The sequence below is a fragment of the Narcine bancroftii genome, chromosome 1 (assembly GCF_036971445.1).
Source record: "Narcine bancroftii isolate sNarBan1 chromosome 1, sNarBan1.hap1, whole genome shotgun sequence".
NCBI lineage: Eukaryota > Metazoa > Chordata > Chondrichthyes > Torpediniformes > Narcinidae > Narcine > Narcine bancroftii.
In genome coordinates, this window is record NC_091469.1 from 282,825,260 (window position 1) to 282,845,170 (window position 19,911).

Below are 19,911 nucleotides of genomic sequence, written 5' to 3' on the forward strand. Positions count from 1 at the left end.
TGTTATTTTTTTCTAATGGAATACATTTATTCATTTCTATATACCATTGTTGTATTCTCAAGTTATCTTCCAATTTCCAGGTTGACATAATACATTTTTTTGCTACAGCTAGGGCTATCATAACAAATCTTTTTTGTGCTCCATCCAAATCGAGTCCAAATTCTTTGGTTTTTATGTAACTTAGGAGGAAGATCTCTCGGTTTTTTGGTATATTGCTTTTTGTGATTTTATTTAATATCTGGTTTAGATCTTCCCAAAATTTTTTTCACTTTCTCACATGTCCAAATTGCATGAATTGTTATTCCCATTTCCTTTTTTACAGCGAAAACATGTCAGATACTGTTGGGTACCATTTATTTAACTTTTCAGGTGTAATGTAAAGCCTGTGTATCCAGTTATATTGTATCATACGTAACCTCATATTTATTGTATTTCTCATAGTTCCGGAGCATAACTTCTCCCATGTTTCATTCTTTATGTTTAGATCTTGTTCCCATTTTAGTTTAGTTTTACCATTTGTTTCCTCGTTCTCCTTTTCTTGTAGTTTAATATACATGTTTGTTACAAATTTTTTGATTATCATTGTGTCTGTAATCACATATTCAAAATTACTTCCTTCTGGTAACCTCAGACTGTTTCCCAATTTGTCCTTCAAGTAGGATTTCAGTTGGTATGCCAACATTGTATCGTGAGTTATATTATATTTATCCTTCATTTGTTCAAAGGGTAATAATTTATTTCCCAAAAAACAATTTTCTATTCTCTTGATCCCTTTTTTCTCCCATTCTCTAAAGGAAAGGTTATCTATCGTAAAAGGGATTAGCTGATTTTGCGTCAGTATTAGTTTTGGTAGTTGGTAATTTGTTTTATTCCTTTCTATGTGAATCTTCTTCCAAATGTTGAGCAGATGATGCAATACTGGAGAATTCCTATGTTGTACCAATTTTTCATCCCATTTATATAATATATGTTCAGATATCTTCTCCCCTATTTTATCTAGTTCTAATCTAGTCCAATCTGGCTTTTCCCTTGTTTGATAAAAATCTGATAGGTATCTTAATTGTGCGGCTCTATAATAATTTTTAAAATTTGGCAGTTGTAAGCCTCCTTGTTTGTACCATTCTATTAATTTATCTAGTGCTATCCTCGGTTTCCCCCCTTTCCATAAAAATTTCCTTATTATTTTCTTTAACTCCTTGAAGAATTTCTCTGTTAAGCGTATTGGTAATGTCTGAAATAGGTATTGTATCCTTCGGAAAATGTTCATTTTAATACAGTTTATCCTTCCTATCAGTGTTAGTGGTAAGTCTTTCCAATGCTCTAAGTCGTCTTGTAATTTTTTCATTAGTGAATAATAATTGAGTTTATATAGATGGCCGAGGTATCGCATTACTTGCGTTTTCCATCTGAATGGTGATTCTTTCTTAAATTTTGAGAAATCCGCATTATTCATTGGCATTGCTTCACTTTTATTTGCATTAATCTTGTACCCCGACTCTTCTCCATATTTCTTCAATTTCCTATGTAATTCTTTTATTGATATTTCTGGTTCTGCTACGTATATTATAATGTCATCTGCAAATAGACTGATTTTATATTCCTTGTCTTTTATTTTTATCCCTTATATTTTATTTTCTGTTCTTATCAGTTCTGCTAGTGGTTCTATGGCTAACGCGAACAATAAGGGAGATAGTGGGCATCCCTGCCTTAAGTTAAATTGTTTTGATATATATCCATTTACTGTCACTTTCGCCAATGGCCCCTTATCTAATGCTTTAATCCAATTAATATATTTCTCTGGTTAGCTGAATTTTTGTAGTACTTTGAATAAATAATTCCATTCTACTCTGTCAAAGGCCTTCTCTGTGTCTAAAGCAACCACTACTGTTGGAGTTTTATTTCCTTCTACTGCGTGAATTAAGTTAATAAATTTACAGATATTGTCTGTTGTTCGTCTTTTTTTAATAAATCCAGTTTGGTCTAAATTTACTATTTTTGGTACATAGTCGGCTAATCTGTTTGCTAATAGTTTAGCTATTATCTTATAATCTGTGTTAAGTAAAGATATTGGTCTATATGACGCTGGTGCGAGTGGATCTTTCCCTGTCTTTGATATTACTGTAATTATTGCTGTTTTGCATGAATCTGGTAAGCTTTGTGTTTTATCAATCTGGTTGATTACTTCCAGAAGGGGAGGAATTAATAAATCTTTAAATGTTTTATAGAATTCTATTGGGAATCCATCCTCTCCTGGTGTTTTATTGTTCGGTAGTTTTTTTATTATCTCCTGTATTTCTTCCATTTCAAATGGTTTTGTTAATTTATTTTGTTCCTCTGTTTGTAATTTCGGTAGTTCAATTTTAGTTAAAAATTCATCTATTTTGTCTTCTTTCCCTTCATTTTCAGTTTGATATAATTGTTTGTAGAATTCTTTGAAGTTTTCATTAATCTCCGTTGGATTATATGTGATTTGCTTGTCTTTTTTCCTTAATGCCAATACCATTCTCTTAGTTTGTTCTGTCTTAAGCTGCCACACTAGAATTTTGTGCGTTTTTTCTCCTAGTTCATAATATTTGTGTTTTGTCTTCATTATGTTTTTCTCCACCTTATATGTTTGTAGTCTTTCATATTTTTTTTAAATCTGCCAATTCTCTTCTTTTAGTTGTGTCTTCCTTCATTGCTACTTCTTTTTCTATATTTGCTATTTCCCTTTCCAACTGCTCTGTTTTCTGATTGTAGTCCTTCTTCATCTTAGTTACATAACTTATTATTTGCCCTCTGATGAACGCTTTCATTGCGTCCCATAGTATAAACTTATCTTTCACTGATTCCGTATTTATTTCAAAGTACATTTTAATTTGTCGTTCAATGAATTCTCTAAAATCCTGCCTTTTAAGTAGCATGGAGTTTAATCTCCATCTATACATTCTTGGTGGGATGTCCTCTAACTCTATTGTCAATAACAGGGGTGAGTGGTCCGATAGTAGTCTAACTTTATATTCCGTTTTCCTAACTCTCTCTTGCATGCGAGCTGATAACAAGAATAGGTCTATTCTTGAGTATGTTTTATGTCTACCTGAATAATATGAATATTCCTTTTCCTTTGGGTGTTGTTTCCTCCATATATCCAAAAGTTGCATTTCTTGCATCGATTTAATTATAAATTTGGTTACTTTGTTCTTTCTGTTAATTTTTTTCCCAGTTTTATCCATGTTTGAATCTAAATTAAGGTTGAAATCCCCTCCTATTAGTATGTTCCCTTGCGTGTCTGCTATCTTCAAAAAAATCTTTCATAAATTTTTGATCTTCTTTGATAGGTGAATATACATTGAGTAAATTCCAAAACTCCGAATATATCTGACATTTTATCATTACATATCTCCCTGCTGGATCTATTATTTCCTCTTCTATTTTAATTGGTACATTTTTACTGATTAATATAGCTACTCCTCTAGCTTTTGAATTATTTGACGCTGCTGTTACATGTCCTATCCAATCTCTCTTTAATTTCTTGTGTTCCACTTCAGTTAAGTATGTTTCTTGTACGAATGCTATATCAATTTTTTTCTTTTTTCAGTAAATTTAACAGTTTCTTCCTTTTGATTTGGTTATGTATTCCATTAATATTTAAAGTCATATAGTTCAACATAGCCATTTCATACTTTGTTTATCTTTCCTTTCCGTTTCCTCATCATCACCTTTCCTTCTTATCCATTTCTGCTTTCTTTTTTTGAACACATTATAAGACATTTCTAAAACACAAAATATTTCCATTATTCTCCTATCTAAAATTCCTTTAACCCCATTACCCCCTCCCCTTCCTGAGTTGCCCTTTGTCCCTTGTCGGGCAACCACATCTCCCCTCTCCATTTGGATTTGCGAATTCACTCGCAAGCGTCAACTGATTTCGCAGTGACCGTAATTCTTCCCCACCCAGCCTCCCCAGAAAAGATTTTAATCTTCATATATAACAAAGGTCACTCTCTTAATTCCCCCCATACTTCCTTTCTTCCCTTTCTTTCCCTTCTTAGTTCTTACCTATACTCTATTTTTTTGTATATATACATACACACATACATATAGTTTGTGGTCATTTTTGTTCTCGTTACATCTCTTCATCTCTCTTTCTGTTTTGTTGTTGTTCTGAAAATTTTCGTGCTTTTTCTGGATCCGAGAATAGTTTGCTTTGCTGCCCTGGAATAATTATTTTAAGTATCACTGGATACTTTAGCATAAATTTATATCCTTTTTTCCATAGGATCGTTTTTGCTGTATTAAACTCCTTCCTCTTCTTCAGGAGTTTGACCTTTGTATTCCAGTGGTTTTTTGTCTTCTCTTATTTTCCTCATTGCTTTCTCCAATATATTTTCTCTTGTTGTATATACTAGGAATTTTACTAGGATGGATCTTGGTTTTTATTGTGGTTGTGGTTTAGGGGCTAATGTTCTGTGTGCCCTTTCTATTTCCATTTCTTCCTGTAATTCTGGTCTTCCTAGGACCCTGGGGATCCATTCTTTTATAAATTCTTTCATATTTTTGCCTTCTTCATCTTCCTTACGGCCCACTATCTTTATATTGTTTCTTCTATTATAATTTTCCATTATATCTATCTTCTGAGCTAACAGCTCCTGTGTTTCTTTAACTTTTTTATCAGATTCTTCTAATTTCTTTTTTAAGTCATCTACTTCCATTTCTATGGCTGTTTCTCGTTCTTCCACCTTGTCCACTCTTTTTCCTATATCAGACATGATCATCTCTAATCTATTCAATTTTTCTTCTGTACTTTTTACTCTTCTTTTTATTTCACTGAATTCTTGTGATTGCCATTCTTTTACTGATTCCATATATTCTTTAAAAAATATATATCCATGTACTTGCCCTTTCCTTCATCTTCCATTTCTCTGTGTTCTTCCTCTTCTTCTGAGTCCACTCCAGGATCCGTGTCCTTTACCTCTGTCTCTTCTGGTTTTCTTGTTGGTTGTTTGTTTCATTTTGTTGGGTATTTTTGGTGTTCTTATTTTTACTAGAAGTGTCTTGATGCTGGTCTTCTTCCTCTGGGTTGGTCATCTGTTGTTTCTCTGATTTCTTTTTACTCTCTTCTTTCTTGTTCTCGTTATTTTCTATGTTTTCGTCTTGCTGCTTTGTTGTGGTTGTCAATTTCAGCTGTGGAGATCGACTCCTCAGCTGGTCCCCCCTCCCGTCAGTGTTATTTTTGTCTTGCGCATGCGCGGTTGCGCACTTTTGTTTGGCTCCGTGAGCCATTTTTGTAGTCCCGAGTTCGGGGCTTCAACTGACCTTAGGGAGCGGGCTTCTCTCTCCACAGCGGGCCTCCTCGCACAGGTAAGGCCTTCACCTTCTTCTTCTGACGTCTTTTCTTCTTCTCTTCTTCCCATTGCTTTTGGCTTTTCTTTCTTCGCTGCCATTTTTTCCACACCTTTACTTTCACTTTATTTTGGTTTTTGTGTTTGTGCCTTTGTTTTTTCACTGTCTTTTTTTTTACTTTTCCGGAGAGGGCTGGAGTTCCCCGACTGGCCACTACTCCATCACGTGACTCCTCCCCATTCCACTCCTTCTTGACCACATTTTGCAACAGCATTTCCACGATTCTCTTTGAAAATTAATTGTAAATATTCATCACTCTGTGGCTGGTGACATTTATATCTCAGCAGAAATATTCAAATCCAAATGGCCAGGACAGTCAGGGGATCATCATCCATTCATCTATTCCACAGATTCTCAAGCTGGGGCGTTGGAATATTTTGATTGGGCATGAGACTTATGAATATTTTAGTGGGATGTAGGAATATTTTGGGAAATAATTTAAAAGTTAGTTTGAAAAAATAAACTCATTATGTTGGTGTGAAAGATGTGACTTGGCAACACTGTCAGTTCAACAAAATTGTGGTAATTTCCAAGTAAAATCACTTTGTTTTTTTTTAATTTTCATAACATGTGTTTTTGCTCTTCCAATGTTTCTCTGTTGTTTCTCTTATTTTAACTGTTGTTATCCTTGGTTAACATTATAATTATACTTTTTCTGACCCGTCTTATTATCATCCATTCCAAGTTATCTCAACAATAATGTCTCCGTCCATACTCCTTTACTTTTTCAGTTTTCAGTAGTGAGTGAGACCTGTATCTGTATGCATCATTGTGCACTAGCGTATTGGTGGGGGTAGGGGAGGAGTCCATCCCTGGCGCCAGCCTGAGGTGGACGCCAAAATTAAAAAAAAATAGGGACCCCAGAAAGTAAAACATGAGGATAGTGCAGTTTTGATGCATTCTCTGACAGAAAAAAATGTCCAAAACCATGTTAGTATTTTTCTTTTTTTAGGGTCAGTATTCTTCCTTTGATTTGATAATTGCTTTTATTACATTTTTCATTTCTAAGACAATAAAATATTGATTAATATATTTCAGGGAGCTTGTGCTGTTGTATTAATCTGTTTCAGGGAGCTCACGCTGTTTTATATTCAAAATGAGCAGACTGAGCAAGCAAAAGGTTCATCAATATTCAGTGGGGTTCTTGAAGTTTGGGTTTATATGGCTGTACATGATGAACATGTACTATGTTCTTATTATGCCAACAAACTTTGACAAATTAATAAATGAAAGCAGACCTTCTTGAAGCTCATTTGAGGGTAAAACATCCTAACCATGTCAATTTGAAATTGGAATATTTTAAAAATCACTGAAAGAGAAATTTGAAAATCGATAAAAAATCTCTTCATTATTCGCTGTGCAAACTACAGCAGTGAATCATACCCTTGAAGCTAGCTATGAAATTTCTCCGCTGATAGCAAAGCATGGGAAAAATCATACGATTATGGAGGAACTGATTAAACCTAAAAATATCATCGTTTCTCAAAACAGTTCTGCAAAAGGATGACAAAGATGTCCGAGCATGCCACTGAGTAATAGTACCGTCTGCAACAGAATAGATGACATGGATCAAAATGCTGAAAAACAGCTTATTGAGAAGTTGAAATCACGAAGATTCTCTATCTACAGGACAGTGAGGCTCTGTTATTGGCATAGTTGAGATATATTGATCAAAAAGATTAACATCAAGAAGAGATATTTTGTGAATCATTGGAAACAACCACTAGTGCAGTTAATATCTACAGCAAGCTCAAAAATTATTTGGATGAAAATGAAATACCAAAAGGAAACATTGTATCTTGTGCTACAGATGCTGCACCTGCTATGATGGGGTAAAAAAAACAGGATAGGTTTAAAATTAATGAAGGATGAAAATTCAAACATGTTGGCTGTGCATTATGTTATCCACTGAGAAAACTTATTTGCCAAGAAAGTTTCATTCAGTAATCAAGTATATCAATGCCATCAAAGCTAATGCCAAAATCTGAACATGTGTTTAAGCATTTTTTTTTGTGTTGATAAAAATGCAGAGCATGCAAGATTATTGCTTTCCACTGAAGTGAAAGTGTTGTCAAAGGGAAACTGCTTCAAAAGGCTTATGGAATTATTTGATCTCCTCAGCAAGTTTTTGAAGGGCAAACCTGAAATGAAGTTCTTTATAACAACAGATGGCAACACTATGTGAGTTACTTGACAGACATTTTTGAGGAACTAAGTACATTGAACAAGCAACGCCAAGTAGCAAATATGACACTCGCCGATGCAAAAACAAAGATATTTAGATTCAGGACGCTTCTAGAATTATGCCCAAGGAACATTTCTGCAAGAAATTTCAGTCAATTCTTTTTGTTGAATAAGTGTGATGTAACTAATGCTGCTACAAACATAATTGTAGACCATTTGAAAATGTTGGTTACCGACTTTAATGATAGATTTTGTGATTTAAAGGCAATGGATTTTCCCTCTTGGTTAACTCAGCAATTACTGGTGGACTTATTGGAAGTTCCAGTGCAATACCAAGAGGAGTTATCTGAGTTGCAACATGATGAATCTGTGAAAACTCTGTTCAAAGTGAAAGGAACCATGATGTGGCTAATGAGATCAAAAAGAAATACCCAAACTTGACTACTTTAGCAAGTGAACTATTGATACATTTTCCATTGTCTTATTTAGTAGAATGTAGTTTCAGTGCTGCTAGCGATTTGCTCCCCACCATGACTACCAGCCCCCCCACATCTCCATCGGGCACACAAAACTCAAAACGGTCAACCAATTTACCTATCTCGGCTGCACCATTTGATCAGATGCAAGGATTGACAACGAGATAGACAACAGACTCGCCAAGGCAAATAGCGCCTTTGGAAGACTACACAAAAGAGTCTGGAAAAACAACCAACTGAAAAACCTCACAAAGATAAGCATATACAGAGCCGTTGTCATACCCACACTCCTGTTCGGCTCCGAATCATGGGTCCTCTTCCGGCATCACCTACGGCTCCTAGAACGCTTCCACCAGCGTTGTCTCCGCTCCATCCTCAACATTCATTGGAGCGCTTTCATCCCTAACGTCGAAGTACTTGAGATGGCAGAGGTCGACAGCATCGAGTCCACACTGCTGAAGATCCAGCTGCGCTGGGTGGGTCATGTCTCCAGAATGGAGGACCATCGCCTTCCCAAGATCGTGTTATATGGCGAGCTCTCCACTGGCCACCGTGACAGAGGTGCACCAAAGAAAAGGTACAAGGACTGCCTAAAGAAATCTCTTGGTGCCTGCCACATTGACCACCGCCAGTGGGCTGATATCGCCTCAAACCGTGCATCTTGGCGCCTCACAGTTCGGCGGGCAGCAACCTCCTTTGAAGAAGACCGCAGAGCCCACCTCACTGACAAAAGGCAAAGGAGGAAAAACCCAACACCCAACCCCAACCAACCAATTTTCCCCTGCAACCGTTGCAACCGTGTCTGCCTGTCCCGCATCGGACTTGTCAGCCACCAACGAGCCTGCAGCTGACGTGGACATTTACCCCCTCCGTAAATCTTCGTCCGCGAAGGCAAGCCAAAGAAAAAAGTGATTTGCTACAAGGAAAAAGGAACCGACTGGAAATGACAAAATGTGGAGATTTAAGGTTGAAACTAACAAAATTAGTTCCTCTAATCAAAAAAATCTGCAGCCAGTACCAAGGGCAAGATTCCCACTGAAGTGACAATTGTTGACTGTGTCTTTGAGCTGGTTGACATATTGAAGTAGTAGTTCAATATGAAATATGTGATACAGTGTATTTCCAACCTTAATTGCATTGAAATACACTTGCAGTAAATGATTTAATTAGAACTTCTTTTGAATATATAACCTTTTTCCGCTAATGGTGGGGTGTACGTTGTTTTAAAAAAAAATTAAAGTGGGTCTTAGGGCAAAAAAAGTTGAGAACCACTGATTTATTCTTGTCAAGCTCCATAAGAATCTTGAACAATTCAACAAGATCATCTTTCATTTGTGGGAACTCGTATGTCTGCATTATCTCTCTTTATATTCACCATGCCAGGAATTTCTCTGGCAAACATAGATGGTACTCCCTCTATCACATGTGTCAGCAGGCAGACCAGACCTCTGGCCAGTAATCCAAGGGGCCAGGCCTTTTATTCTTACAGTGAAATAGTGACTCAGGGAGCAGAAAGAGCAAAGGTAGCAAAGATACAATCTGAGCATGAAGCATAAACTGCCAAGTTAGACTGAATGAGTAGTTAAAGTTCAGTTTTATTTACTTCATTCTCACTTCATTGAGTGGAGGGCTTCATCCTTTTACTTCCTCTCCCATGACCATCCCCACCTATCCATATTATTTAGGATCTTGCAGCAGAGAACCCTGGCTCACCCCCCATTTAAGCTGTCATGGCTGAGCAGGCTTTTTAATCACTTTTTCATTTGCCCTTATGCTTTGGGTAAAGCCACCCAAGGTTTCACCTTGCATCTGCTGAGTTCATTCCTCTTCCCCCAACATCCACAGGCTTTCAACACAGGCAACTAAAAGGTAACCAAGAAACTCAAATTGGATTCCGCAGTGAATTGTAACAGCAGCTCTCAACCTTATTTTTTTCCCCCACTCACAACCCGTTGAACTATTCCTGGCCTACCACAGTTCACCAATTACAAACCACAGACTGCTTCTGAAGGGGTTGGTGAGATCGAGCCTCCTCCAGTACCACCCAATAGAACCTTTGTTTTGTTTTGGTGGGAACTTTGAAAATATTTCTTTTTTTGTGTGTGGTGGGTCAAATTTACAACTTTGTTTGCACATTACTTGTTCATTATATCAGTCATTTTTATCTTTGCTCTAGATGTCCTTTAACAATCTTGCAGTCTGAAGAGCACAGGTTGAGACACTGAACTAGCACACATTGCCAATACGTGATCGAGAAACTCAGCAGGTCATGCAGCATCCATAGGAAGCTAATGCTAACCAATGTTTCAAGCTGGGACCTTTGTCAGGTTTTGCAAAATCAGGCAGGCACCTCGCGCAGAAAGGAAGGGAGAGGAGGAGAGAGGAAGGAAAAAGGGAGAGGAGCACAGATTAACAAGTGGATACAGTTGGGAGGGCACAAGAGAAAAATTCAAAGCAGGAAAAAAAGTATCTCCAATAACATCCCAAAGAAAATCGAGTAAAATATTTGGGAAAGAACACAACCATCCTGCATTTGTATTGTCTTTACCCATTTACCTCTTGACCTTAATAGTCAACCTCAAAAGGTTGGTCTGATGTCACATGTGATCTAGACCAGGTGAGGTCACGAGAGCAAAATGGTTTCAAGTATTGATAACAATTCCAAATATTTAAATACTTGAATTTACATGATTGGGATGGGTGCTGGTGGATTAGCAACGTCAAGGATTGATCATCACTCAAGAAGCGCTGAGGTAGAGATGTGCAGCCTGCCTTTATCCGTGCCGGCTGATTGCAGGGAGGCGGCTATCTGCCGAACCAATCTAGACCAGGTCTCCTGCTGAATGCACTCACCGGATCTGGTCTTCGTCCTCTGCCCGTTGTCAGACGACCCCTGGAAGTTAGCCATAGCCGAACCGCGGCTCCAAGTACAGGGAAACAACAAACAACGAGACCAAATCAACAATTTTTTTAAAACACCCCGTCTTCCGCCTGAGATGGACACAGAGTGAGATCACTCCCCACGTCAGCGCGCCGGAGGGGAATTTCACTTTGGCCGAAGTTTACTTATATTCCCCCCACCCCCCTCCCTCTTCCCATTGGTTGTCGCCCGGGCCGGGAACTTAGTTGATCCATTACATTGGCAATTGGGGCTGTCAATCAGTGAGATCAAGTTGCAAAGTCGAGGAGGATTGAGTTTCAGATTTTGCTGGGTGTAACTCACCTGCTTCATCTCGCTCTCTCTCACACACACCCGGAAGAGAAGCGAATTGAATATTACAGGAAGAATAATATATCAGCACTTCTGACAAATGACTAGTCAATAGGATGTTTATTTTTCAGCCAACTTTGTAGTTTAAATCTTGATATTGACCCAATTTTCCCAGTGCTGTTTCATCAATGGCATTTTAAAATGGGGAACCTGGCAAACGGCGCTTTACAGGAGTATATTGAGCAAGAATTCAATTTACCGGAGGAACTCACAGGGTCCGCTAGCATCTGGTAGGAACTGGATTGTCCACGTTACGGGGCAGCCCCTGCACCAAGATTCCAGCATCTGTAGTGTTTTATGTCCACGATTAGATTTAACCTTGGGCCAAACTGCCCGACAGGCAGCAGATGGGGAGAGAGAAATAAAGCTCGGGGTGGAGGGGCTCGGACCTTTTTCCAGGATGAAGAATTCTCTTGGTCTCGACCCCATCACAAACATTCCCTTGTGCTGTACTTTTTCCCGCTGACCTGAAACGTAGAATCATTTTTAATTCAGACTTGCTGAACATTTCCAACATTTCCTGTTTGAATTAAAACACGAAAATTTGCAGACACCGTGGTTGAAGTAAAAACACAATGCTGGAGAAACTCAGCAGGTCAAACAATGTACTTTATACAGCAAAGATAAAGATGCATAATCAACGTTTTGGCCTTGAGCCCTTCATCCAGGTATGGAGAAATGTTGACAGGCAACTGAACAAAAATAGTGGTGGGATGGTAGTCAGCAGGCCCTAAACAAAAACAAAATTGTACTTGTTTGAAGGTTATATTTTCAACATCATGGGACTTTCCTTATCAAGATGTGACTCCAAGCTCGAACGAAAATGTAGCTTTTAAGGGGATCTTAGAGCAGGGAAGTTGAGGGGCCAGATTAGGAAGCTCAGATTTCTTAATGACGGAAGTGCCACCTGGGTTGAAATGGAGCAGAATATGGAGAGGGACGCTTTAGGGATAACGCAGACAGATGGGACTAACTACTCAGATTCTCATTATCCACCCGAGAATATTCAATGATGAATTCTCCAATTTTTATATCACTCACTTTTTCTTTCTGTTGTATCATAACTAGACGCTTCTGTCTGCCAACTTTGTGGCTCAGTTCTTTCTTTTGTGTAGTCTGGCCTGCTGGGCATGTCCCAAAATCTTACTGTTGTCAACACTTTACACTCAATCTGATCTCAACTGTTATATTTGGGAGTGTCACCCAATCAGAGATATTTGCTTTCTTCCATTCACCCCCTAGCCTGTGCTGTGGCTTCATCACAAACTTGTTTTCTCCGGACCATAAGCATAAGCTGTTTTTTTTTAATGTAGACATAGAGCATAGTTCAGCCCACGAGCCTGAGCTGCCCAATTATATCCAATTGTCCTATAACCCCCTGACATTTTGAAAGGTGGGAGGAAACCCACACAGACGTGGGGAGAACGTACAAACTCCATACACATTTTCCTTTCCACGTATGCTGTCTGACCACTATTTTCTGTTTTTACCGCAGAGCCCACCTCACTGACAAAAGACAAAGGAGGAAAAACCCAACACCCAACCCCAACCAACCAATTTTCCCCTGCAACCGCAGCAACCGTGTCTGTCTGTCCCGCATCGGACTTGTCAGCCACAAACGAGCCTGCAGCTGACGTGGACATTACCCCTCCATAAATCTTCATCCGCGAAGCCAAGCCAAAGAACATTATATGGTTTTTTGATTCATCTCACTAATCAGTAATTATTCAACTCTTATTGAATGACGGAGCAGGCTCGATGGGCTGGATGGATTACTCCTGTTCCTATTTCTTATTTTCTCGCAGGCTTAGTTGTGAAATACTTCCTATCACCACAGGAGGGGACTATCATTTCATTTTACAAACTGTTTCCTGATCGATTTGTGCAATTCTAAACTATATTTTCAAAAGGTCTCTCCTATTTTAATTTCTCATGGACACTTTTAAAAACTATTTAGTGTTTTTTTAAATACAAGAATTTATAAACTAAAAATAAATAAACTAAAAATAAATAATTGCATAAATAATTAAACATGTAAAGTAAAATTCTGCACCCCACTCCCATACTGACATGTCCGTCCATGGCCTCATGTACTGTCAAACCAAGACCACCTGTAAATTGGAGGAGCAACACTTAATTTTATATATCTGGGCACTCTCCAACTGGATGGCTTTAATATCAATGTTTCCATTTTCTGCTCGCCTACATTCTGTTCTCCTCCATTCCTATTCCCTTTGTCTTCTTTTCTCCAGCTATCCACAGCCTTTCCTCTCCATTCACAGAATCACCTCCATCCCCTTGTTTACTAGTGTGCCTTTCCTCCCTTATCCACCTATGATCTCCTTCCTTAGGGACCTTGCTTCTCCCCCTGCCCCTCCCCCCAGCATTTTGTTCAGGTGCTTACCTACATTTGCTCATACCTTGACGCAGAGCTCAAACCCAAAACATCGGTTATGTATCTTTAGGTCTGCTACATAAAGGGCACTGTTTGATCCACTGAGTTTTTCCAGCATTGTGTTTTTACTTCAACCATAGTGTCTGCACTATTAAATTTTATACTGCTGTTAATAAGATGTGGTTGATCTGTACATTCCTACAGACAGATAATAGATTGTTAGTATGTACAATGTTGTGATAAAGTCATTCTCCTATTTTGTAAGAAGGGATCTACATTTCCATATGCTTTGCAGTCTCATTGTTAATGGATGTTCAAGTTTCCAACCAAATTAGACCCTGTGATGACTCTGTGGATCAGTTTCTGAGCCTGAACTGCCACCATTCATATTCTGGAGTATAAGAGGGAAACTCAGGGACTTGTTTTCAAACACATGAGAGGAATAGATCAACTGAGCAAACAGAAATTTTTGCCCAGAGTAGCAGAGTCGGTATCCAGTGGATGTAGATTAAAGGTGAGAGGGGAGAGATTTAACAGGAACCTGAGGGTAACTTTTTATGCAAAGGGTGTATGGATCAGGCTGCTGGAGGAAGTGGTTAAGGCAGGTACTATTGCAATGTTTAAGAAAAAAATTGGACAGATACATGGATAGGATGGGTTTAGAGCAGTGGTTCTCAACTTTTTTTTCCACTCACATGCCACCTTAAGTAATCCCTACTAACCACATTTTCAACCTCTCAATGCTCCAGTCAGAGTTTCCCTCCTGCTTCAAAAGGGCATCAATCATCCTGGTGCCCAAGAAGAGCAGTGTGAGCTGCCTCAACCACTATCACCCAGTTGCACCAACTTCTACTGTGATTAAATGCTTTGAGAGTCTGGTTGTGGCCAGAATTAACACATACCTGTGGAGCACACAATAATCACATCAACATCATGGAGTGATTAAACAGCTTTAATTGCCAAAAGCCTGAGCATTACTGAATCACTACTTGGCCAAGTTCCAAGTACAGGAGAAAGAGGGGGTAAATCTGAGCACACTAGCCTTTATTGGGAAATCTGGGGAGGAGCCAAGGGAGGAGTTAGGGAAGGTCAGAGAAGGTCAGGGAGGTTTGGATTGGCCAGTCCATAAATCTATGCAATACATTTCACCACAATACCTAAGCAAAGATCTGGGCCCACTGCAATTTGCCTATCGTCACCATTTGCTCCACAGCAGATACAATATCATTGGTTCTCCACTCAGCTCTGGATCATCTCGAAAACAGCAACTCATGCATACGGCTACTTTTCATAGTTTGGCCTTCATTACTATTATTCCCTCAATAATGATGACAAAGCTTCAAAATTTGGGCCCCTTCACTCCCCCGCCCCCCCACCCTCCCGCAATTGGATCCTTGACTTCCTCTTCAGAAGATCACAGTCAGTACGAATTTGAAACAACGTTTCCTCCTCACTGATTATCAACAAAGGTGCATCTCAAGGATGCGTACTTAGCCCACTGCTCTACTCATTATACGCCAATGACTGTGTGGCCAGGCACAATTCCAGTGCTATCTACAAGTTTGCCGATGACATCACCATTGTTGGTAGAATCAAAAATGGCAATGAAGAAACATAGAAACATAGAAGATAGGAGCAGGAGTAGGTCATTCGACCCTTCGAGCCTGCTCCGCCATTCAACGAGATCATGGCTGATCTTAAAGTTCAGTACCCCGTCCCCGCCTTCTCTCCATAACCTTTAATACCCTTATACTGAAGAAATATATCTAATTCCCTCCTAAATATATTTAATGAACCTGCCTCTACTGCCCTCTGTGGCAATGAATTCCACAGATTTACCACCCTTTGGGTAAAGAAATTCCTCCTCATCTCGGTCCTAAATGGTTTGCCTATTATCCTTAAACCATGGCCCCGGGTTCTGGATTTTCCCATCATTGGAAACATCCCATCTGCATCCATTCTGTCCAGTCCTGCCAGAATTTTATATGTCTCTATGAGAACCCCCCTCAATCTTCTAAACTCCAGGGAGTACAATCCCAATTTGCGCAATCTTTCCTCATAAGTCATTCCTGCCGCCAGGTATCAGCCTGGTGAATCGCCTCTGCACTCCCTCCACTGCAAGAACATCCTTCCTTAGATAAGGTGACCAAAAGTGCACACAATACTCCAGGTGGCGTCTCAGCAAGGCCCTGTACAGCTGCAGTAAGGTATCCTTGTTCCTATACTCAAACCCTCTTGATATGAAGGCCGCCTGCTGTACCTGCATGCTCGCCTTCAGAGACTGATGTACAAGTACCCCTAGGTCTCTCTGCACTTCCCCATCTCTTAATCTATTGCCATTCAAATAGTAATCTGCCCTCCACCAAAGTGGATAACCTCACATTTATCCACATTGTAGTGCATTTGCCATGTATCTGCCCAGTCCCTCAATTTATCCAAATCACACTGGAGCTTCCTGACCCCCTCTTCCGTGCACACAACCCCTCCTAGCTTAGTGTCATCTCCAAATTTGGAGATACTACATCCAATCCCCTCATCCAGATTATTAATGTAAATTGTGAACAACTGGGGTCCCAGTACAGATCCCTGTGGTACCCCACTGGTCACCGCCTGCCACTCAGAAAACGAGCCATTTATCCCAACTCTCTCTCTTCTACCTGCCAGCCAGTTCTCAATCCACATCAATACTTTGCCCCCAATCCCATGAGCCTTGATTTTGGAAGCCAGTCGTTTATGCGGGATCTTATCGAAGGGCTTTTGGAAGTCCAGGTACACCACATCCACTGGCTCTCCCCCATCTATTTTACCTGTCACCATCTCAAAGAATTCCAATAGATTTGTCAAGCACGATTTACCTTTTGTAAATCCATGTAGACTCTGTCCGATCCCTTCTCTGCTAGTCATATGCTCCGCTATTACATCCTTAATAATGGATTCCATCATTTTGCCCACTACTGATGTAAGGATCACCAGCCGATAATTCCCTGCTTTTTCTCTACCCCCCTTTTTAAATAGTGGGGTAACATTAGCTACCCTCCAATCCATGGGTACTGATCCTGAGTCTATCGAGTTCTGGAAAAAAATTCTTAAAGCATCTGCTATCTGAATGGCCACTTCCTTGAGTACCCTAGGATGTAGATTATCAGGCCCTTGGGATTTATCTGCCTTCAATCCCATCAATTTCCCCAAGACCATGTCCTTAGAGATACTGATTTCTTTCAGTTCCTCCCTTGCATTAGTCTCTATGTTTCCCAACATCCTTGGGAGGTTATTTGTATCCTCTCTTGTAAAAACAGAACTAAAGTAAGAATTTAATTGGTCTGCCATTTCCTTATTCCCCATTATATATTCCCCTGATTCCAACTGCAAAGGACCTACTCTGGATTTCACCAATCTTTTCCTCTTGACATATTTATAAAAGCTTTTGCAGTCGGTTTTTATATTTGCCGCAAGCTTACTTTCGTAATTTATTTTTGCTCTCTTGATTAATCCTTTTGTCCTCCTTTGCTGCATCTTGAACTGCTCCCAGTCTTCGGTTGCGGTACTTTTTTTGGCCAATTGTTATGCTCTCTCTTTGGACCCAATGCTGTCTCTAATTTCCCTTGTTATCCACGGTTGAGTCACCTTTTTTGGTTTATTTTTATGCCAAACCGGTATAAACGATTTTTGCAATTTCTCCATTAGATCTGTGAATGCTTTCCATTGTCTATCCACAGTCAACTCCCCCATAAACACCACCCAATCAATCTTACTCAACTCCCGTCTCATACCATCATAATTCCCTTTATTTAAATTCAGGACCTTAGTCTCGATTTTAATTTCATCACTCTCCATGTCAAGTGAGAATTCGATCATATTGTGATCGCTCTTACCCAAAGGGCCTCGCACAACAAGATTGCTGATTAGCCCCTTATCATTGCATAATACCCAATCTAAAATGGCTGCTACCGAGTTGGTTCCTCGACATATTGGTCTAGATAACCGTCCCGTAATCATTCAAGGAATTCCTCCTCCTCTGTATTTTTACCAATTTGACTAGTCCAATCTATATGCAAATTAAAGTCTCCCATGATGACAGCTGTTCCCTTATTGCACGCTTTTCTAATTTCTCTTTTAATGCCTTCCCTCACCTCTACACTACTATTTGGAGCATATAGGAGGGAGATAGAACAGCTTATTGAATGGTGTAACAACAATAACCTTGTACTCAACATTAGCAAAACCAAAGAGATGATTTTGGACTTCAGTAGTAAGTCAGGGGAAAATGACCCAGTCCTCATCAAGGGCTCAGTGGTGGAGAGTGTTAAGAACTTCAGATTCCTGGATGTCAACATCTCCGAGAATCTGTCCTGGAGACTCCATGTTGATGCAATCACAAAGAAGGCTTGCCAGTGGATATACTTTGTAGGTGTTTGAGGAGTTTCGGTATGTCACCAAATACTCTCAAAAATTTCTACAGGTGTAGCATGGCTGGTTGCATCTGGAATGGAGGCGCCAATGCTCAGGACAAGAAAAATCTCCAGAGTTGTAAACTCGGCCTGCAGCATCACAGGCACCAGACCACTCCATCGAGGACATCTACATCAGGCAGTGTCTTAAAAAAGTAGCTTATATCCTCAAAGACCCCCCATTACATCATTACCCCCTTCACTTTGCTGGCATTGGGAAAAACGTACAGGAGCCTAAAGAGCACAAGGGTAGCTTCTTCCCCGCTTCTATCAGATTCAGAAATAATCAATGAATCAAAGACATTGCCTTACTTTTTGTACACTATTATTTTTATTTTATGGTTGTAAAGTGGTTTATATGAATGTTTGCACATTGATGTTGCAGCAAACACCGGATTTCATGACTTGTTCATGACAATAGATTCTGATTTTGAGCACCTATAGCATCCTATTAAATGAAAATCCCAAAACAACAGATGCTGTTTTTAAAATAAAAACTAAAATTACTGGAAATCCTCAGCAAGTCTGGACACAACTGCAGGAAGAGTAACAGTTGTTTCTTGGTCTCCAAAATGTTTTCAGTCTCACTTCTGACCTTCCCCTCTCTGTTCCCAAACAATCAGTCCTCAGCAGAGGCCATGGTCTCATCTCCCTCTGTCCCTTTCTTAATGAATTCTGACATGTAGTTGATTAATCAGGGCATCAAAGGAGATTGGGAGAAGGCCAGGGAATGGGGCTGAGTGGGAGGATGGAATGGCTCATGATAAAATGGCAAGGAAGATTCGATGGGCTGATAAGCCAACTTCTGCTCTTGCAATATATTTTTATGTGTCTTTTTTTTGTAGTGGTTAGAAGTATGGAAGAAACCAAAACTTGACTGCTTCACAGGGAAGGGGGCCATAAAATTTGAGCAGAGTCCAAAGGGGGCCATAGCCAATAAAAGATTGAGAATGACTAGTCTAATCATTAAGGTGCTCATTAAGGTAGTGGGCCTACTCTTCAAATTTAAATTGCTTTACAACAACACTACAAAAAACAGAAGGTGCTTAGTTCCAACCTCATTAATTTATTGTTGGTTCTGATAGCCACCTTGTGTGGCTTTGCAGTAATTTTGCAAGGCAGAACAAAAATGCAATTTGTGTTGGGAGAGAAAGTCAGCAAAAATAATGAAAGGGAGTTAGTAAAGGTTAACAGAGCCAGTGGAATTTGATCATGCCTGAAGCAAAATTCCCTCCAAAAACCTTCCGAGAATGAAGACAAGAAATCAAAGTGAATTGGATAGGTTTGTCTTTCTTCTTTTAAAATTTTAATTTTTCACACTATGAACCATAATAATAAAAATACACACAAGCATTTCCCTCTTGAATATACACTGTCATTTTCTCCCCTTATCCCCCCTCTTTCCCACCCCCCTCCAAACCCATTAAACGTTCAACATATACAATACAATAAACCCATTAAACAATGTCATCACACAATGAAAATAAACAAGAAAATTGTGTCATCTACTGTTACATACTGGGTTAGTCCATTTCGTCTTCTTATTCTATTATTTTAGGGGGTGAGGTCCACGGTAGGCCCTCTCTGTTGTGTTCCATGTACGGTTCCCAAATTTGTTCAAATAATGTGACTTTATTTTTTTTAATTATATGTTATTTTTTCCAATGGAATACATTTATTCATTTCTATGTACCATTGCTGTACTCTCAGGCTTTCTTCTGATTTACAAGTTGACATTATACATTTTTTTACTAC

The 19,911-nt window shown here is 39.3% G+C and overlaps 1 protein-coding gene and 1 long non-coding RNA gene across 4 annotated transcripts in view; one reads left to right on the forward strand and one right to left on the reverse strand.

The window, feature by feature from the left end:
- The window catches only part of LOC138745075 (apoptosis regulator BAX-like), a 42,581-nt gene extending 31,494 nt beyond the window's left edge, over nucleotides 1-11,087 (reverse strand). For all 3 annotated transcript variants that reach the window (XM_069902165.1, XM_069902158.1, XM_069902174.1), the window contains exon 1: nucleotides 10,896-11,087. Coding sequence is in view for 2 of the 3 variants with exons in the window: in XM_069902158.1 (XP_069758259.1) it covers nucleotides 10,896-10,950 (55 nt within the window). In the remaining variant the exon portion in view is untranslated. The remainder of the gene's footprint in view (nucleotides 1-10,895) is intronic.
- LOC138745085 (uncharacterized) overlaps nucleotides 1-19,911 on the forward strand; it is a 120,066-nt gene that overhangs the window by 32,396 nt on the left and 67,759 nt on the right. The window lies entirely within an intron of this gene.